At 40.2% G+C, this 20,457-nt stretch overlaps 1 protein-coding gene across 6 annotated transcripts in view; it reads right to left on the bottom strand.

Moving 5' to 3' along the window:
* The window catches only part of LOC121168097 (trafficking kinesin-binding protein 2), a 64,670-nt gene that overhangs the window by 21,423 nt on the left and 22,790 nt on the right, over window positions 1–20,457 (bottom strand). For 5 of the 6 annotated variants that reach the window (XM_040997869.1, XM_040997867.1, XM_040997871.1 and 2 more), the window contains 8 exons: window positions 18,091–18,347; window positions 13,695–13,889; window positions 5,864–5,940; window positions 3,938–4,054; window positions 2,997–3,206; window positions 2,260–2,338; window positions 419–549; window positions 129–203 (listed from right to left, as the gene is read on the bottom strand). In XM_040997869.1, the coding sequence (XP_040853803.1) occupies window positions 129–203; window positions 419–549; window positions 2,260–2,338; window positions 2,997–3,206; window positions 3,938–4,054; window positions 5,864–5,940; window positions 13,695–13,889; window positions 18,091–18,181 (975 nt within the window). In that variant the 5' untranslated portion in view covers window positions 18,182–18,347. The remainder of the gene's footprint in view (window positions 1–128; window positions 204–418; window positions 550–2,259; window positions 2,339–2,996; window positions 3,207–3,937; window positions 4,055–5,863; window positions 5,941–13,694; window positions 13,890–18,090; window positions 18,348–20,457) is intronic. The other variant, XM_040997870.1, reaches the window with a different exon arrangement.

Below are 20,457 nucleotides of genomic sequence, written 5' to 3'. Positions count from 1 at the left end.
CTGCTGTCATTTTTAAATCCAGCCATCCTCCTTCAGTATTCTGATCAGGAAAATGGAAGGAGCTACGCATTCTCCCCACCCACCCTCCATCCCCCACCATCACCCGAGACAAGGGAGGATTTCCTTACCTCCATGGTCAGCTGCCGCTGGGCATCTTTGGAAGCTTGTAGGTGAAGTCTGAGCTCTTCCTTCTCAATCACATGCTGGCAACATGATAAAAAGGACATGTGACATCTTCCCACAGAAAACATTAACTACATTCTGTTAAAGGCATCTTAAAAGTATCTCTACAGGGTAGTGTAGTCTCAGGGTTTCCAAAGTCAAGCAATAGGGGCAGAATATAAAATCCATTAGAGCATTCAGAGGACAATGTGCAAGAGTTGATTCACACAACAACATTCTCAGGAAATGGACCTACTTCTTTTAGTTTGTGCTGAAGATCTACAATCTGAGACAAGAGAGATGAGATCTCTTCTTGGTATCGAATCAGCTCATCGCTCTTCCCCGACAGTTCTTCAGTCATCTTGGACATCTGAGCATTTGTTTCACCTTGGAAGCAAAGCACAATTTTAAAAATTAATATAAACTTAGTGTAGGGATTGGCCAACTTTGGCCTGTGGGACAAATTCTGTTGTGTAACAAGCCTTGGACTAGCATGAAAAGTTGTGTGTGTGTGTTTTAAACACACACTCTCTGTCTCTCTCTCATCCAGAATAACCCAAGCAAACAGAAAAAGGTTCTCCCGGAACAGGCTAGGGCTAGGAACTGAACTGGAAACAACAAAACAAAACAGAGCAAGCTGGGCCAAGATTTTACCTCAGTCTTTTTCTTTGTTAAAAGAAAAATATCTGTTCTAATCATTTTCTTTATAATACAATAGAAAGTTTAAAGGAAAGCAAGGCGAATTAGACATTTTTGAAAGTGCTGGGCGATTACTCATTTATGTCTCTGAGAACTCTTCAGGAGCACAAGTAAAAGTCCGTAAGCAATGAAAATTAATCTTATTGAGTCCAACCAAGAAACATTTTCCAGGATGGAATATTCACAATCTCTGAGAGAACAGAACAAGGCGACTGATACGCACCTGCAGGAGAGACACTTTATGGGATACGTGGCAAAGTGCCTAGGGCCTCATGGGCAAGCCTTACAGCCTAGCATTCTTCTTCTTTTATTTATTTATTTATAAAATGATTTGCTCATTATACCTTTGAAAGGTAGAATTATAGAGAGAGAGATAGAGAGAAAGGTCTTCAATCCATTGGCCTGCAAATGACTCCAAGGGTCAAGGCCGGGCCAGGCTAAATCCAGGACCCTGGACTTTCATTCTGGTCTCCCTAGTGAATGCAAGGACCCAACTACTTGGGTCATCTTCTGTTGCTTTCCCAGGTATGTTACCAGAGAGCTGTGTCAGGGGCAGAGCAACCAGGACTCAATGGTGCTCTGATGTGGCATATGGACATCACAATAGCAGCTCACCCATCACGTCAGCCCCAAAGCCACCATTCCCACATACACATGAAACTGAACCTCTGAAATTCCACTGGGGGAGCAAACCTTTATTTTATATAGGAAGTTTGATACCTGAACGCAAGCAGAAAAGCTACTTTCCAGAGTCATATAAAACTCCTTTTAAAGTAATATGAAGTCTCCACTACTATAAGGCATGGCAGTGAGCAGGCAGGGGACTTGGCCTGTGCTCTTGGGCAAGCCATATCTTTGGTGCTTTTTATACGGTAAAAAAGAGCAGTAAAATGATGACACTTGTGGAGAAAGAAGATAACGTTTGCATACCTTTCTGGGTTTCCAGGTACCATGCTTTGAGGCCCCCAATCTGAAGGCACTGATGTGTTATCAGACTTGCCTTTTTCAACATGCAAAGTGGTTTATTTACAGAGAAACTCAGTCTTTGTGGTGAAGCCCATCCTTTTCACCCAATGTATTTATTTTGAAATTTTGGGTTATTAATTTGAGAGACAGAATCATAGCATTATTTCCTCATACACCAGAGTTTTGGATCTTTTCATTTTAACATGTTATAGCTAAGGAAATACAGGGCTTTAATACAGGCCCCTCAAAATAAGCATTTTTCCTTGTTTTCTTTATTTAGGGTTTACACTTAGTGTTATTTTCTAAGATTTCCAAGTAACCAACTCAGATTGTTTCTTGAGATGCTTCTACCGAATCCACTTATCTCATTTCTGAGTTGAGCTCACCTAAAAGCTCAGCTATTCAAATGGAATAGAACACGTGAACACTTACGAAGTTCTTTGACACAGTCATTGACAAGCTGTTGTTCCTTCTCTTCATACGTAAAAGTTTCCGTCTTTATGTGACAAGCCTTGAAGGAAAACAAAAAAATGTAAGGTTTGGGTCTCGCACAAGGATGGCAGGATCTCTGAGCATTCGGGCCATTCTTTGCTGCCTCCTCAGGTGCATTAGCAGGAAGGCAAGCGGAGCAACCAGGACTCTCCCTAACAGTCAGATATGGGATGCCAGCATTGCAAGCAGAGGCTTAACTCACTCTGCAGCAATGCCAGCCATATCAATGTATACATGTATACATGTGCACGCATATATGTATATGTGTACGTATATATGTATATGTGTATGGATGTATGTATGTATATCTGTATGTGTGTGTGTTTGTGTGTACATATATATATAGGACCTTCTTCACTCCCTCCATATATAAGCTCACAGGACTTTGTAATTTTCTGACATGGCACTTACCTTAGTTGTAACTATTTAGTTATTTATTTAAACTTCACAAAACGTTCTTTGCTGTGGCTTTCTCTATTTTATCTGTCAACTTCTTTTCATTGCCATTTAGTGGGATTTAAATAACAATGGAGGGCAAATACAGTTTCTTGTCTGCCACTCCCTAACTGGAATAGTGATAGCAAATTCTTAGTATGGTACATTTTACCTCAATAATCCCCAGACCCAAATATCACTGCCTTTCAAATAAAAGCTAATACAAATTAGGTTGAAAGTACCTTGGATCGAAGAGCCATATTCTCCTCTTCCAGTTCCTTGAGCTTTTCTTGCAGCATGTCCAACTGCAGCAAACCTTGGGACAAGCTAAAGGACTCATTGAAGCGAAGAGGTGTGGAGCAGCTGGAGTCAGTTTCGCTTTCTTCTGAAGCAATGGAGACAATTCGAAGCAACTCATCTTTCTTCGAGAGCTCATGCTGCAGCTGATTAACCTGCACACCAAAAGCACAACATCTCTAAGAACTTCTTTATTCTGCATGGCTTATATACAATACAGCTTCTAATTTACAGGATGACAATTTTTCACCATGTAAAGAAAACCTCACAAGGTCTGCTGTAGATTTCACTGACTCATGAAGCATGCTAAACGATGCCATGATCAGCCACAGTTTCAGATTATCAACTCAACAAGTACAGCCTTTTCTACAACAGGTAAGAAGCCAGTTTTCATATTCTATGTAGTAGAAATATATAGGAGGAAATTTGATTAATAATACTGACAATTAAAAACAAAACACACTGAAGAACCTTTGAAGTATTAGACCCCTATTCAATTGTACATCCCAAGGTGTTTATGTATAAGCTGTATATAACTGTGCATGTCTTCAGGGTACTGGTTTTAATTCTAGGAAATAAGTATTTTCAACTTATCAGCTCTATTGTTGCCAATCATAATGCATTTACAAGATAAACATGAAACTAGGTAAAAATAACAAGTTACAGAAAACATCTATAAGCTTTAAAATGACTAAGAGTTACAAGCATCCTTTTATACAGTGGCAGTTTATGTCTCCAATATAGTTAGTTCACAGTTGCCCCTGAAGACAACAAGCATTGAAGCTATTTACCTGTTGTTATTATTTCCAGGACACCCAGGAAAATAAAATTCTCCAATGCATAAGACCCAATTACTTAATGCTATAAATACGCGATTAAAGCTTACTTGATCAAAGGCTTGTCCCAGCTGTTCCTCCAGGGCTTCATTCTGCTCAGATAAGACATGGTTTCGTTTTAAGAGAGCTTGTCCAATGCGAGCAGCAAGCTCAAGATCACGATCCCTCTGTGAAAACACCAACACCTCGTCTTTTACTACAAACATCAGTAAGTGGTGGTTTAGAAATTCTGCAGTCAGTTTTACTAAATTCAAAACCAATGTCCTAGAAAGCATCAAGATTCATCTTAATACTCAGACTGCACAAGTTAACACGGGGCCTGGCACACACAAAATGAGTGCTAAATGGTGATCAATTGAACAACTGCCACATTTATAAAGGTAAGAGGATATCTCTTTTCTTGTTATTATGTGAGATTAATCATCCCAGGAAACCAGGATCCAGGAATCCAATAAGTAAACATAAAATTTTGGGTGGTTACAGGTAGCACAGCCTTTAAAGATGAGGATGGGGTCTGGTACGTAGGAAAAGTCAAACAAGGTTATCTACTGAGCATGGTAATGACACAGGATTAGAAGACCGAGATATGGGGAACAGACAGTTAGATCCTCCACTCATTCAGAGACAGTGGCTTAGAGGGAAGCATGGCCAAGAGCCCTTTTGTACGAGACACAAGAGTGATGACCAGAAATAAAACAGGGAATAAAAAACTGAAGAGTTGGAGGCTACAGGCTTCTGCCTGGAGCACGGAGAGAAAGGAAATGTAAGGAAATTTGTGGTGACGATGCAGCGAGGCTTGTAGAAGAGCCAACCAGCCAGCTCCTGCCCAGTGTTATTCTTTCTGGCTAGATGGCAATGCCTAGCAAGGCCTTGGGAATCCCATCTGTCTGGTGGTGAAGAGGACTGACTGTGTTCTATAGGATGCAAAGTTTGCATGTCCAGCCACCTTATATATGAATATAGATCCTTTCACATTAAGCACTGAGTACATAAAATTAAGTTCTAGGCTTTCTTTCTATAGCATAAGAAAACATGTGGATGAGTTTGGGGCCAGTGTGGTGGCACAGCATGCTTATCCTCCACCCTGTGGTGTTGGTATCCCATGTGGGTGCCAGTTTGTGTCCAGGCTGCTTCATTTCTGATCCAGCTCTCTGCTTATAACCTGGGGAAAGCAGCAGATGATGACCCAGGTCCTTGGTACCCTGAGTCCATGTAGGAGACCTGGAGGAAGTTCCTGTCTCCCAATTTCGGATTGGCTTAGCTCTGGCCATTGCAGCCATTTGGGGATTGAACTGGCAGATGGAAGACCTTCTTTTAATGTCTCCTTTTCTTTCTCTGTAAAATCTGCCTTTTAAATAAAAATAGGTAAATCTTTTTTAAAAATTGAATTTGTTGGCTGTATGTTTTCAAGACCCATTTGTCTAATTTTAAATATGAGTTAAATGGCAGACATGGAAATAGTTTAGGGGAGCTTGTGGAGAAAGGAGGAAAATAGGTTAAAGAGAAGGACCATTTTTCCTAAAAATCAACTGAATGGAAATACAAGGAGCAGTCTATAGACTGACAATTGGAAGAGCCTGCATATGAAAACTGCTGTGGGCAAGGCAGACTCAAATAATACCCCTACTGAAAGTAAAAAGCGTAAGATGCCCTAGCTGCGGGTGCTGATTCACAACGGAGCTGCTTCCCCAGTGGGCAGCTCTGCTGCAGGGTGAACAGTAGCAGGCCTTACTTACAAATAATAGCCTTTTTGTATGTGTGCGTAGGATGGGGCAACTCGCAGGCATCATTTAAACAAATGTTTCCTCTACAACTCCCACCAACAAGGAACTTCAGGAACCCTTTTACTTTGGAATGCCAGTTAGTAAATCATTCATTCCAGCATATTTTTTCATTGGATATGCAATTTTGATAGATTCCAAATACTTTTCAAATTTTAACTTTCTGTACTAGAGAAAGAAAATATATATTCCTACCTCTGCCAGGAGATGTGTAACCATGTCAATGTCATTGTAGGTTTTGGTCATCTGTTCCACTCTGTCTGTGCCTAGAACTAAGATAATGAAAAAAAAAAACAACTGTTTATATAAGTTTTAGAAATACAACAAACTTCAAATTTTCATTAGAATTCAAACATAGCAGTAGCAACAAATTTACTAGGCTTTTCCAAAAAAAAAAAAAATCATTCAGTAGAAAAAAAAGAAGTCATGCACACCCACGAAACACTCAGGAAAGGAAGTGATTATTACAAAGTGTATAACACGCAATGACGTAAGAAGATATCCAATGAGCCTAAGTCAGGCTCCTTATAACCATCCCCTCCTTCCCGGAAGATAACTTATACCCCACTCACATTTGAGAATCAGGACTGGGAGAATGGACAACATTGGCAATTGCTTGCACTATAACCTAATCTAATCTGTTTCTGCAACATGTGGATTTGTGTTTGGCTTAAACTGATTGCATAACTAGTTTGCCCTGAAGTGTGAAAGGTGGACAGGGACTTCTGAGTAGTTAATAGAATGCAGTTATTTCAGTAAGCTTAAACAAGTCACTTAATCCTCCTTTGGGGATTCATAATCCATATTTATACAATGCTGGTGATAACGCTTATCTTGGAAGGTCATCAGGAGGTTGAACTATGATAATCTACCAAGCAATATTCAGTGAGCTGTTAAATATCTTATAATTGCAACCAAGAAATATCTTAAACACAGGATAGGTGAAATGGCCTTGGCTTTATTTAACTTCTCTCTAAATAATTTATAAAGTCAGAAATGGTCACCTGTAGTTTTTTAAACATGTCCAAAAGACTAGACATGTAGGACAGCACTGGATAAGCCTATCTTTATCTGAGCTTTGCATTTTCTCCCTAGAACCACTGCCTAAAATGAGTCCAGGCAATCTTTACTCTAATTACTAACAGTCTTTTTCTAAATAAAAGAAAAACAATGCACTGGGTTGATAGTTATTCATAGGTAGTTTCAAAAGTTCTATAATTAACTATAAAATCTTTTTTAAAAATATGGAAACAGACTTTTTTTTTTACTCCAAAATGATTTGTACTGACAAGTAAGAGATACTGGCTCCATAACAAAAAGATGGTAGTAAGGTAACAGGCAATCGGGCCCCAGGAACAGAAACAATTTACCAATCACAAAACAGTTTAAAAATCTAAGCATGGCAAGAAGAAAAGGGAAAAAAAGTGCAGATTACAGTGGGTGGTCTCTGATTCCGGACTTAGTAACAGAGGAGGGAACAACCAAATCAATATAGCTATGCTCTTAATTTCTGCAGGAAGATTTGGACTCTCTTTTGCGTCACCCTAGTGTCACACTGACACCCCTTCTATGAGTTTGACAACACCGTGGAGATGAAGACTATTTCATTTTATTTAAATTTTTTTCTTTCTTTTCTCCTTCTCAGGCTATGGTGAACTGTACCTAAGGGCAGGTATAATGGAAGTACAGTGGAAATAAATATGTCCAGAAACAGAGAGAAGTATATCCCCGTACTTGCAATACAAGGATGGTCTCACAGCGAAATGACAGATAAGCCCCTGCATTGTTGGGAGACACCTCAATGGCAGTGTGATGGACTTCTGAGGGTACTCAAAAGACACCTACTGAAAGACTGGAGAGGAGAACAATGGGGGAGGGAAACCCCAATGTCTATTAAACTGTATCATAAAATAAAGAATTAAAAAAATAAAAATACATAGCTATGCTCTAAAATAATTATACAGCCAGTTCTAGAGTCAGTTCTCAGCTCCAGGTTCTGAAGGGATCTGGAAGAGATCTAGGGCACTGGGACTAAGTAGAGGAGTCTCAGTGTTCTCATGAGGAACCTAGAATGCAAACCAATAGTCATGATTGATACCTGGGGCATGAACCAGGTATCCTAAAGATTCGTTAGAAACAGCTTTTAAAAACACGCGACATGATTTCTATAACTGACCAAGCTGAAGGTAAACTGGCAGGTTTAGCTTGAAGTAAAACCAGTTAAGGCTGTGAAAAATATGACCTACCAGTCACACATCATCAAAGAACAAGAAAAAGTGAAGGAACACAGGAAAGGAATGCTTAGAATGAAACATGATTTTTTGAGGGGAAAAGGATACATACTTCCTATAAACGCTACCATCTGTCCTTTCCCAAACATTTAGAGTTGAACCTTAACAAGCTATCTAGCTTAATGTTCTCATTTTCTGGTATTTGGGATCATCTCTGAGAAAAATTATGTGACGTGTCTAAGACCACAGAGCAAACTGTGAGTGGCAAAGAAGAGACTGTGATATGGAAATGACAATACCCATCTTATGAACCACTAGAAAAAAAATCTTGGGTACTGTGGGAGCCCCTTGGGGCCCTTCGCCCACTAAGTGCATCAACTAGCCCAGATCTAATCAAATGCCCAATACATAAGGGGGCTTTAAAAAGTTCACAGAAATGTGTATTACAAAAACAAACAAACAAAAAACCTACATATGATTTTCAAACCTTTCTGGATCAATATAGCCATCTTTTATCTTCACTTTCTATTAGCTTTATGAAGGACCCCCAGACGGATATATTACAAAATGACAAAGATCCTGATTTTGCTTTGTAAAGTGTGAGCAATCAATCCAGAAGAGAGGCTGGAAAAATATAGATGACGATGCTAACAGTGATTGTCTTTGGGTACAGATTACGGTAGATCTACGTTAAGTTCTTAGGTAATATTCATGAAGAGAACAGATGCTATTTTTGTCATGACCCCTCCCCTTCCTCCCATACACAGAAACTGCAAGTCTTACTAAGGGGTTTCAAAAATCAAATATGAATTTTAAAATGCTTCAGTATTTATGATAGCACAGAAGTTAGACAGCAAACAGAATTCTCTCATTCTTACATTTTAAGTGAAGTAGCCCTAAGAACCATTAAGACCCGAAGGCTGGGCCACCCTGATTTCACAGAGATGGCAGTCAGCCAAGACATGGTGACGCAACCCTGTCAGTCCTGTCTTCTTTATCACAGTCCTCCTAATAAGAACAGGCCGTTTGGGAGGATCCCAAAAGGACTCTGGGCAAAGCTCTGAGGCATTTCCTGATATTTGAGTGCAATAATTAAATGGTTCAAAACCATAAACCAATTCTTCACCATGTTAAATCATATGAAAAATTGCAGTGATATATACTTATTGCCAAACATGGACTTGGATAACCTTGAAAAAATATTCTATACACCAAGTAGATGGCAAACACTTTTTAAAAATAATTTTGCAAATTACTTTCCAAAGGTTGTTACTCAATAGTAAACGTTTGTCATATAAAATTTGGAGAATCAAATGTTTCTGAAACATGGAACGAGGGGATTAGCATACATATAAAACATAAATTATGTTATAAATATTTATATATTATATATATAATTTATGTTTTATCCCTGTGTAATTTCACACGAACCATCACAATCTCACATTATCCACATGATAGGAAATACCAATTTTAACTTTCTTTGCCATCTTTGTCTTTTATCGTAGATGGTGTTTGGTGGTTCTCTAATCTGCCCACCTCTTTTCAAGGTTTAAGGTTTTTAACCACAATTACTGGATTCTAAAGAAAATTCACTTGCAAAACTACCCACACCAAAACCCAAAATGGAAATAAAATGAAACACAATTACCACTCACATTAAACACTGCACGGGCTCCTGACATCTATCGTTCTTGAAATAACAAACCTAAAGAAGTGACTGCAGCTCCTGATGCGACAGTGCAGAGTACATCTCTGCAATAAGACACGCCTCCAAGAGAGCTGAGACAGAACTAAAAGCTGACTGCTGACCAGTGCCATCTCTCAGCCGAGTTCCAGGGGAGCATTAAGGCTTGAGCACCAGTATTTCACTCTTCTCCCACTCTTCTCCCAAGGACAGCACAAAGCTAGCAAATGATACCCAGGTGATGAGGTAATTCATTATACATCAGATGTCCGAGGAAGATGCTATCATTGTCCTGTGGAACTAGTTGAAAGGGCTGATTCAGCAGAACTAGAAATGTATGAATTGCCATGACATGGCTATGGCTGATGTTTCCTGAGCATGACTAGTTGCATTTCCTTTCCTCCAGCACAGATTGTCCATTTTTGAGGCCAGAGCTTAAGGAGGAACACAGTCATAAGTAGTACCATTTTCTCTGCAAAAATGCTCATCCTTACCTAACCCCTTAATTCTATAAGTAATGTCATTATGCAAGAACCACTTAGTATTGTTGACAGTGCTTTATATCATTGCTTTTCAAACTTGATGTGGGTCAGTATCACGAGGAGGACTTCCTGAAACACAGACATCCGTGTCCCATCTACAGCCTGTAGATGACGTGGGAGCACAAGAGTGTGGATTTCTACCAAGTTCCTAAGTCATACTTCTAGCAGGGTGTCCTTGTTGAAAACCACCAGCTTACGTAAAACTTACATAACAAATAAAACTAACATAAGTAATCTCGCTCCTGTTTTTCTTACACCTTAGAGAGTGGCACATGCCATCTATTCCCAAATAGAATCCCCTCAAAAGCATATCAGTTTTCTGTTTGTGACCTTGAGACAAAATGACACTTTTCATCATGTGTCCTGATTGGGTGACTTGCCTTGACTACTGCTTACTCAGAGGCTCCTCCTAACAAAACCAGAAAAGCCCTGGAGTGACCTATTCCATGCATGAAGCATTTATTCAGCATCTTAAACTTCATGAGTATGTAATGCCGAGACTGGGAAGGAGTTATTTTTTGGACCCATGCACAGTTTTCCAGGGTTCTATTGGGAACATCAACAGTCTGTTTCTGGGTGACTTCAGAGAACCAATGCCCTTCCCCACTCAGGAGATAAGCTCCCAGTCTCAAATGTGCCCATGGTTCTTTCCTAATCACTATTTTTTTTTTCTCACAGTTCTTTGAATTTTCTGGGGTTATGCAAGAAAGATGTGTCTGCCTGGGTCACTTACACTGACTAGCTGTTGAGGATCATTGTGATAAACACAAGTATTCACAGAGGGGAGGAGGAGTAAGAAAGAGCTAAAAAAACAAGAGTTGAACCCTAGAATGGCACACCAGGAGCATAAGAATTACTAAAAGACTACAAATCTTTTAAATCTCAGCACAATGGGAAACTGGGAAAGTGTGATTTCTATCTTGCTTTTTAAGCTGTGGTCAATTTGACCAATAAAGTAATTCATTTATCTTTTATATTAATAAAACACAAATTCATAAAGGTTTATATTTGACTGGACTGTTAACCCAAAAGAATTGATACCTTTAAAGAACAGTGAGACTACAGCGATAAAGTATTAGCTGATCAATTATAATCGTGGCTTCTTTGTCTCATCATTTTAGATGCTTCCTACATAGTCCAACTTTCAAGTTACTGAAGTGAAAACAGAACCTTGGACTACAGGAAGACAAACTTTTCAGAACCTTAAATGATGGATCTGCATTAACCTGTTCATCACAGGTTCTAGAGTGTTTCCTTCAACACTGTAATTTAAAAAGTATTTTAGAACTTACATTTTTTTTGTTTTTTTCATTGAAAGTTTAGTCTAAATGTAACTCCAATAAATTATGATCTAAGAAATCTTTTTATTTACAGTTCTACCCACGGGGCATCTTTTGTGTTACTTTTAGATTTTAGCTGTAAAGTTCTGACATATTTAAAAACTCAAATAAAGGGACACAGAAATGAAATAATACTGTTCCTTCTAAAATGTTATCAGAAAATCTCAAATTTCTCTAAATAAAATTAATTTTAGTTAAATTTTAGTAAAATAAATTTTTACGATTTAACAGAAATATTGAGTATAAAGATAAAGCTTTGGGATACTTCAAGTTTAAACATGTTTACACTTCTTTTCCCCCGGGCAGTAAAAGTTAGAAAACCTTTATAAGCCAAGTTAATAATTACCATGAAATGGGTATTTCACAACAATCAAGCTCCAGTGACAATCTGGCACTGAAAACACTAAAGCATTCACTGGGAAAACTGTCTAAAATCAAAGATAATCTCTAGTCAAATTAAAAATCAAAGAATTTCACAAACATTAATCCTGAGCTGAAAGACAGAGATCTTATTACATATTCTAACACCTACCAGGCACATAACACTTTCCTATAACAAATGAAATGAAAACACAAAAAACCACTAAGCTGAGTCTTCAAGCAGACTGTTGGAATGAGGTCAAATGCAAAACAGATCTTCATACTTCAAAGTTCAAAACTTGCTCTGTGTGGGTTGGTGTCATGGTAGAGCCACTACTTACAGTCAGAGCATTTCACATGAGCAGGGGTCCAAGTCCCAGCTGCTCCACTTCTAACCCAGTTCCCTGTCAAGGTGCTTGGGAAGGTAGCCGAGAATGGCCCAAGTGCTTGGGCCCCTGAACCCACATATTAGAAGCAGAGGAAGTTCCTGGTTCCTGGTTTGACCAGGCCCGGGTGAAGAGTAAGTCAAAAGATGGAATATGTCCCACCAACTCTGCTTTTCAAAAGTCCTAACTTTCTTTTTTCTTTTTAGCCCTGCTTTAACATTTTTTCTCTATTTAACTTTGTCACTGCTGACAGCTTGGTGTGAAAACAAATCTATTTTCAGGACAAATCTGCTTAGCCTCTCATGGAATTTTCTCTGTGAATCCTTAAGTAAATGACAGAGATTACTATATGGTGTGCATGCATTCTTCCTGGCATTATTATAACTGAATGCTGCCAACAAACCATAGAACTATGTTCTTTTTTTTAAAAAAAGATTGATTTTTAAATTTTTATTGGAAAGTCAGTTATACAGAGAGGAGGAGAGACAGAGGAAGATCTTCTGTCCATTGATTCACTTCCCAAGCAGCCATAACAGCTGGAGCTGTACTGATCTGAAGCCAGGAGTCCGGAGACTCTTCCAGGTCTCCCATGCAGGTACAGAGTCCCAAGGCTTTGGGCCGTCCTTGACTGCTTTCCCAGGCCACAAGTAGAGAGCTGGATAGGAAGCGGGGCTGCCAGGATTAGAACCAGTGCCCATATGGGATCCTGGTGTGTGCAAAGCAAGGACTTTCAGCTACTAGGTTACTGTACTGGGCCCAGAACTATGTTTCTTAATGAATGACTTAATTTCCGTGGTAGTGGTTAGCAGAGAAGAGTCAAAGAGCTGAAGGCTCAGGGATAGCAGACTGACAGATATGAAATAATCTGAAGAATTCAAATAATTTCACTGCTTCTTAAAAATAAATTCCCTTTCGACTCAACCTGAGGAAAATATCAGGTACAAGGTAGGTGAAATAGAAACACTGAAGTGTGCCTGCAACACTAGCCTTCGAAGCACAAAGAAGGCAAACTTTCTGCGTTCAGACTTACATAATTACAATGATCTCTGCTTGGTCAGTTTAAGTACAAATTGGTATACACTGAGCAAAGGCTACTAAACACCAACTTTTGTGTTATTTTTCAAGATTTATGTGAAAGGCAGACACAGAGAGGAGAGGGGGACCTTTGATTCCCTGGTTCACTCCTTAAACAGCTACAACGGCAAGGTGGAAGCCAGGAGGAAGGAGCTTCACCTGGATGTCCCATGTGGGTGCATGAACCACAGGACTTGGGCAATCCTCTACCTCTTTTGTAGGCACATTAGCAGGAAGCTGGATTGGAAGTGGAATAGCTAGGACTCAAAACATGCTCACCCGGGATGTGGTGTCACGGGTGGCGGCATGGCCTAACCCACTATATCACCACGCTGGAAAAGTCAGTATCATGACAATCCCGATCTTAGTTCAATAGACAGACTCCAAGAGGGAACCAACTACTCACTCATATAGCGGAAAGTCTCTTCAGCAAGCACTGGGGAGAGGGTATCAGATGCATGCTGCTGCTGGGGCTGGGACTGGGTCCAGTCCTGGTTTTCATACAGAAAGAGTGAGTCCACTCTCAGCTTGTACTGTGGCAGCTGTTCTTCCAGCAGACTCACCAGCTCAACTTCAGGGAGATCCTCATTGGAGCAGACATCTGGAGAGGAGAAGCTCGTAAATGAATCTAGTACCTTTCAATTCTCTGAGCTAGAGAGAGAAATCAATGCAATTCCTATGGTGAAAATGGGACAACCAACAAAATTAAATATCACCCCTCCATTGGTTTTTATTAACATATCCTTTAACAAGAAAGCTTCTCAGGCCTGGCGGCATGGCCTAGCAGCTAAAGTCCTCGCCTTGAACGTGCCGGAATGGGCGCCAGTTCTAATCCTGGCAGCTCCACTTCCCATCCAGTTCCCTGCTTGTGGCCTGGGAAAGCGGTCAAGGATGGCTCAAGGCCTTGGGACCCTGCACCTGTGTGGGAGACCTAGAAGAGGTTCCTGGTTCCCGGCTTCAGATCGGAGCAGCACTGGCTGTTGCAGTCACTTGGGGAGTGAATCATTGGACGGAAGGTCTTTCTCTCTGTCTCTCCTCCTCTCTGTATATCTGACTTTGCAATAAAAATAAATAAATCTTTAAAAAAAAAAGAAAGCTTTTAATGTAAAAATCATACCAAAAATTTTAATTACACACGATTTACATTATATATGTATATTATTGCTGAGTATAACTACATGCTAAAAGTTTAAAATGAATTCAAACAATTTACCAATTTATTTAGTACTGTTCAAAAGAAGTTTCATGTCAACTTATATGCTTGGAGGGGGAAAACCCAAAATAAAGTGGTTCTAATGGTTCAAATGGTTAAATATCTACTTCAAATGGTTAAATACCTAGTTCAAAAGGGATAAAGGTAACACTTGCAAAATAAAATCTGAATTATTTGGAGGATCTTTTAAAAATTAGAAAATCATTGTATTTTGGTATATTCTCCTAGAACCTAGATATTTGTTGAAGATGGCTTTAATATTTACAGAGCACTAGCATTGGAATAAGTTTATTCTTTCTATTTTAAAGGTAAAGCATGGGGGCCCAGCATGGTAGCCCTGTGGCTAAATTCTTACATCTGCAGGGATAGCATATGGGTGCCAGTTCATGTCCCAGCTGCTCCACTTCCCATTCTGCTCCATGAGAAAGCAGTCAAGGACGATCCAAAGCCATGAGACCCTGCACCCATGAGGGAGACCCAGAAGAGGCTCCGGGCTCCTGGCTTCAGACTGGCTCAGCTCCAGCAGTTGGGGAGTGAATCAGCAGATGGAAGATCTTTGTCTCTCCTACTCTCTGTTAAATCTGATTTCCCAAATAAATAAATAAATCTTAAAAAAAAAAAAGCCCTAAATATGTAAAGGAAATCTGAAATAAAGGGAAAAATGGAAAAAAGTCTCAGAATGCTTTTTCTGCCTTCACCTGGTATAAATTTAGTGTAATAGTTTGATAAAAGTCATCCAGTAATGGGTATCAGTCCCGGCTGTGCACACATCATAATGCGACACTGCCATATTCCCCCTAGGCCTCAAGTTTATTCTTCTGTAAACCGAGAAGGTAACAGTGTCCTGTCTTACCTCCAGGGCTGTTGTACAAATTGAGATAAATGAGTATAAAATGTTCGCACTGTGAAAGTGCTCTCTAAATGCTAGACATTTTGATTATTGCTTTCTGAGGCTTAGGGCCTAAAGATCCGATCAAGTTTACAACCAGAGCATCTAAGCAATCATGGGTTGTTAGAAGTGGGAGGTACTTCCCAAATCTTCCAACCCTGCCTGGTAGACAAGGAAACTGACTTAAAGGGGGAATGGCTTGTGAGGACCACTGGACCAGTGTCTGTAATGTGTTCACACTTTGCTTGTCTGCTGCACGGTTAGTGACAGGACAAAGGCTGCCCGGGAGTGCTGGACGACGAAGTCCTACATCATGTCTCCAACATGCCACGGTGGTTCTACGTAGCTCCTCATTCGGCCTGGTGCCAAGTGCGCGCATCATCTTATTTTTCATTCTCAATATTAGAGAGACTATGGGCACTGGCATCTGATGTAGCTTCTGACTCTGATTTTCCCTTCAGGAGTGGGAGGCACAAGACTTCTCTTTTCTGAGTTTTGCTTTCTCCCATTTGTAAAACAAAGAACATCATCTATCAGTCATAACAAAGTCAATCAGATAACAATGAAGACCCCTCCAGAGGGAAGAAGAAATTCCTGAATCTATGGAAAATATTTTTTTAAAAAGACCTCCCAGAATAATACTGGCAGACCCACAGGGGCTCCTGGAGAGCTCAGGTCCCTAACTTCCCACTTGCACACAGCCTGGCCCAGCTGGGCCTGTCTTCCCTCCTGTGTCTGCTCCTGGCTTCCTGTTCCTAACACTTCCCACACTAAACACCAGGAGTTAAAAAAAAAAAGGCTACCCTGTTTCATATGCTTAAAATATGAGGGCTTAAAAATAGACAAACACAGGATGTCATATTCATCTCCTCATTTTTAATAGAGATCTGGTATTTCCTTTGTGGGTGTATAAAGGGACACGCTCTACCTCTGGCAAGCTGGTAAAGAACAACAGCACAGAACAGCTCAAGTAAACAAACCACAGCACAGTACATTTCTACCAGTGACAACTTGGTAAGTCAAATACCAGAGGGCTGGTCATATCAGACACCTCTATGGCCCAGAGGGACAATTAGCAGCTTCATAACCTCCGTCAGAGATGAGCTGCACCTCAACAAGCTCTTAATCCTTGGAAAATCAAAGTAGAATCCTGACAAAGCACCCACAGTTTGTTACTACAAATTCCATGTAATTATTCATGTTTCTCTATAAATACATACAAAGCTAGGAACAGAGAAGTAGCCATGCAAGAGCATAACAAAAATGAAGAACAAAATGACATTCATTAGAAGAGTGACTATTCCATAGCAGTTTTCTTTCAATAAGTATCAATGAAATCTGAAAATTGCAGGTCACTAATTTGCTAGTTACAAAAAGTAATTTTAAAAGTGGACCATCCAGGCCTAGCAGGTGGAACTAAGTGGTCTTTATATCAGCTCATCCTACTGGCTTTCATATTTCTGAAGATGTACTACTCTTTACTCTTGTGAGGATTCAAGCCTCACAAACCTTCTCTCCCATTTAATCCCCGATGTCTGCGAACACCTGCTTCTCTCTCCAGTCCCACTGCCTCCATTTAGGTCCAATGCCTTGCTATACTCCTGCATGACCTCAAAACTGGCCTGCATTCTTCACATTCCAATCCCCCTCCATGTCTTCACGTCCCCAGCATGCTGCCTGTCTAGTCTCGCCCATCAAGCTTTACTGGAATACAATCACACTTATTCTTTTATGTACACTGTTGCTTCTCTGCTACAATAAGGGAAATGATTAGTTGCAACTCAGTATTGAAAATGAATGACTGATACTTCCACAGCTGGATAGATTTCAAAAACACTTTGATGCAAAACAGACTTGGATTCAGTTTTTATGATATTCTGGAACATGGAAATGGAACCTGCAGTGATGGGAAGCAGATTGGTGGTTGTCCTAAGCCAAAGAGGAGGGGGAGGTACAAGGGGACATTTCTGGGATAGAAGTTCTGTGACATGATTGTACTGGTGGTTATACAAGTGTATATATTTGTTAAAACTCAAACTACATACTTAGGTTGGTTGTATTTTATTATATCTTAATAAAGACACATCAAAGCTGAATTTAAAGAAAAACAATTTGGAGTTTGCATGAGCTTCAGAATTCAGAAATTTCTTGATTTTAGAAACATGGTGGTAAGCAGTTAGTGGATGCTATATAACATCATCAACTTGCTCTGCAGCAGCACCCCACATTTAAATATAGTACTACATCTTTGACAAATAGGAATACTCAAGCCAACTGAGCTAAGTCAAGCAACTGCCAAATCAGCTTTCATGGGCACCTGAACTGTAGAATCCACTCTGAGAGTGGAGAGGGTTAGGTGCGTCTGTCTGCCTACCCTGTAAGTGCCAAGAGCCTCCGCTGTGCCAGGCCCTGCTGTCAGGGGCTCATGGGCACACAAACGCATGCCCTGTGGAGCTGAAAAGCTGCTGTGAGGCAGCTCCTGCTCAGGGTGGGGATCACACGGGACAGGGCAGCCAGACACACAAGGCACTGAAAACAGGTGGATTCTGCCATGGCGGCAAGAAACCCGGGCATGGAGAGATTGAGATAGCCTGTCTCTGAGCAAGTCAGGCTGGAGTCCATCAGAGCAGGTTCCGGACTGAGGCGTCTGTGTTTTACCCTTGGATGCAATGGCAATTTCCTGCATGAAACTGCACTCACCAGTGATGCTCTCCGAGTCTCTGTGATTGCTGTTCATGAGGTTTTCTTCACCTGTTGGTGAGGTAAAAATGGCATTCTGGGACTGACTCATGCAGGACCTCTTCTTGCTTTGGTTGAGGACAGCTTTGGTATGAATCCAAATACAGGAAATCCATCAAGCCATTCAGGAGAGAAGTGGATCTGGTCATGTGGGTATTTTCTCTGATGAGTCAAGTGACATGTACAGCAGTTCTCAAGTGAACTTGAACAGTCATGACCTACAACAATGAACAAATCATGTGACAACAATTCAGCATGCCCTTTCACAACAACACTCTAATTACCTGGCATGTTTGTTTCTAAGAATGTTTTTCTAGTGGAGACAACAACACTATGGAAAAACTGTAAAATAATTATGCTGCAAGCAGAGACTCATCAGAAAAAAGGGAGAGGGTCACCTTTATGATTCCATTATATAAACTTCCAGAAAATGTCAAAGGTAGGTCAGTGGCTGCCTGGGGTTGAGGAAGGAGGCATTAAAGAACAGGAGAAAATTACTAAGAGACAGAGCCAAACAGTATACTCAAAATATGCAATGTGATGCCTGTTAACTACAGTTCAATATAGCTGTGACAGTCAACTGTTTAAAGAGAACAATAGCAAATTGTACAGTCTATAATATACATAAACATAAAACATATTCCTGCACAAAGGGCAAAAAGGGAAAATGGAATTATTTCGCTGTGAGGTTCTTACATTTTTATATGCAATAATAAAATTGTCTATAAAAGAAAAGATTGTAATAATCAGAAATATACAATAAATCCAAAGCAACTGATGAAATAATTTAAGAATTAGACCTCATAAACTAACAAAGAAGACGAACTGGATCACTACAAAATAGGGTATCTGAGCCCTTGCACTAGCGACTCCGTGGTGTGTCCTGGAGGACGCGAGGACGTTCCGTGGCACCCTGGTCCTTCAATCCCTACTGTCTGCTAGTGGAATCTTTTTGTCAGTCCCTTCTCAAGTTCAACAACCACAAATGTGTCCAACATTGCTAAATGTCCTTCAGGAACAAGATAACTCCCTGTTGAAGGCCACTGATAGAAAAGATGCTCAATATCACCACAAATTAAAAATATTTTCACACATTACGATAAACATTAAGTTTTATCAGATCCATTTTTGTGGAGGGTGTGGAGAAAGGGACATTCTCATATCCTGCTGATAACAATGCAAATGAATAGAAGCTTTCAGAAGGTCCATGTGGCAGCTATACCAAACTTCAGTGTGCATGTGTTATAACTCAATGATTCTGTCATTAGGAATTTTTACTATGGATGAACTCACAAAGTATGACAAGCTGTGGGTGGGAGTAAAGATGCTCGTATATCATTTTTTAAAGAATTAAAACACATTCGCACATCTGAAATCAAAATGTCCATGGGAAATGGCTTAATGAAGTAACAGTACATACAGAGGAATACAATGCACTGGATATATAAAAGTAGGAACTACAATCATCTAGCAAAACTGTTTGGTTCTAATCATAAGCCTTACTTTATATCAAAAATAGTTTCTCCTTAGAAACTTGTAGCTTTTATTTACGGCTAATTGCTTCATGCCTGCTATTTACAGGCATCATACACATGCAATGTTTTGCAAGCTGCCTCCAATGGAGCTGCTCACCATTTGACTATTTACTGGATGCTGATGTCACTCAGAGGCACATGTTAAAGGCTTGGCCCCCAGGATGACACTATTGGTAGTTACAGAAACCCGAGCAGGTGTACCCTGTAGGAAGTCCTCAGGTCACTGGGGACATGCCCTGGGTAGGTAGATTACACAGATTATCAAAGCTTGCTACAATCCCACCAGCTCTCTGCTTCCCTGGCTGTCAGGTGACAACGATTCCTCTCACACGTTCCACTACCACCAGGCCTGACATAAAACCAACAGGGCCTGCCTGATCTGGAACTGCGGACGCCCAAACACAGTTATTTTTCTTAATAATGAAAAGCTGATTATTACAGGAGCACAGTAAATGAGTAAAAAATTGACCTTTGAGGTACAAGAATATAGAAGCACTGTCAGCAAATACCAGGAAAGCAAGCTTCTGAGATGGAACAGGCAACAAAATCAAACATCCAGAAGTCAGGAGAAACTTTTTAGAAAGTTGAGTAGGGGACTATAATACCAATGGGAACCTTCTAGAAACCAGTTCAGCCAAGAGGTTCGACGCAAAGCACCACCATGAGGGGTCAACAAGTGAGATTCTAAGGGCAGAATTCACTGAGTAGAGAACAGACTTTCAACACTCAGACCTTCTGATTTCCAGACTAGCAGCATTTCAAAAACACTTCTGTGGCCACTGGTATAAAATCT

The sequence above is a fragment of the Ochotona curzoniae genome, unplaced genomic scaffold (assembly GCF_017591425.1).
Source record: "Ochotona curzoniae isolate NIBS_2020 unplaced genomic scaffold, NIBS_Ocur_1.0 patch58, whole genome shotgun sequence".
Classification (NCBI taxonomy): domain Eukaryota; kingdom Metazoa; phylum Chordata; class Mammalia; order Lagomorpha; family Ochotonidae; genus Ochotona; species Ochotona curzoniae.
Note: the sequence above shows the minus strand (reverse complement) of the source record. Positions and strands in the feature narration are given on the sequence as shown.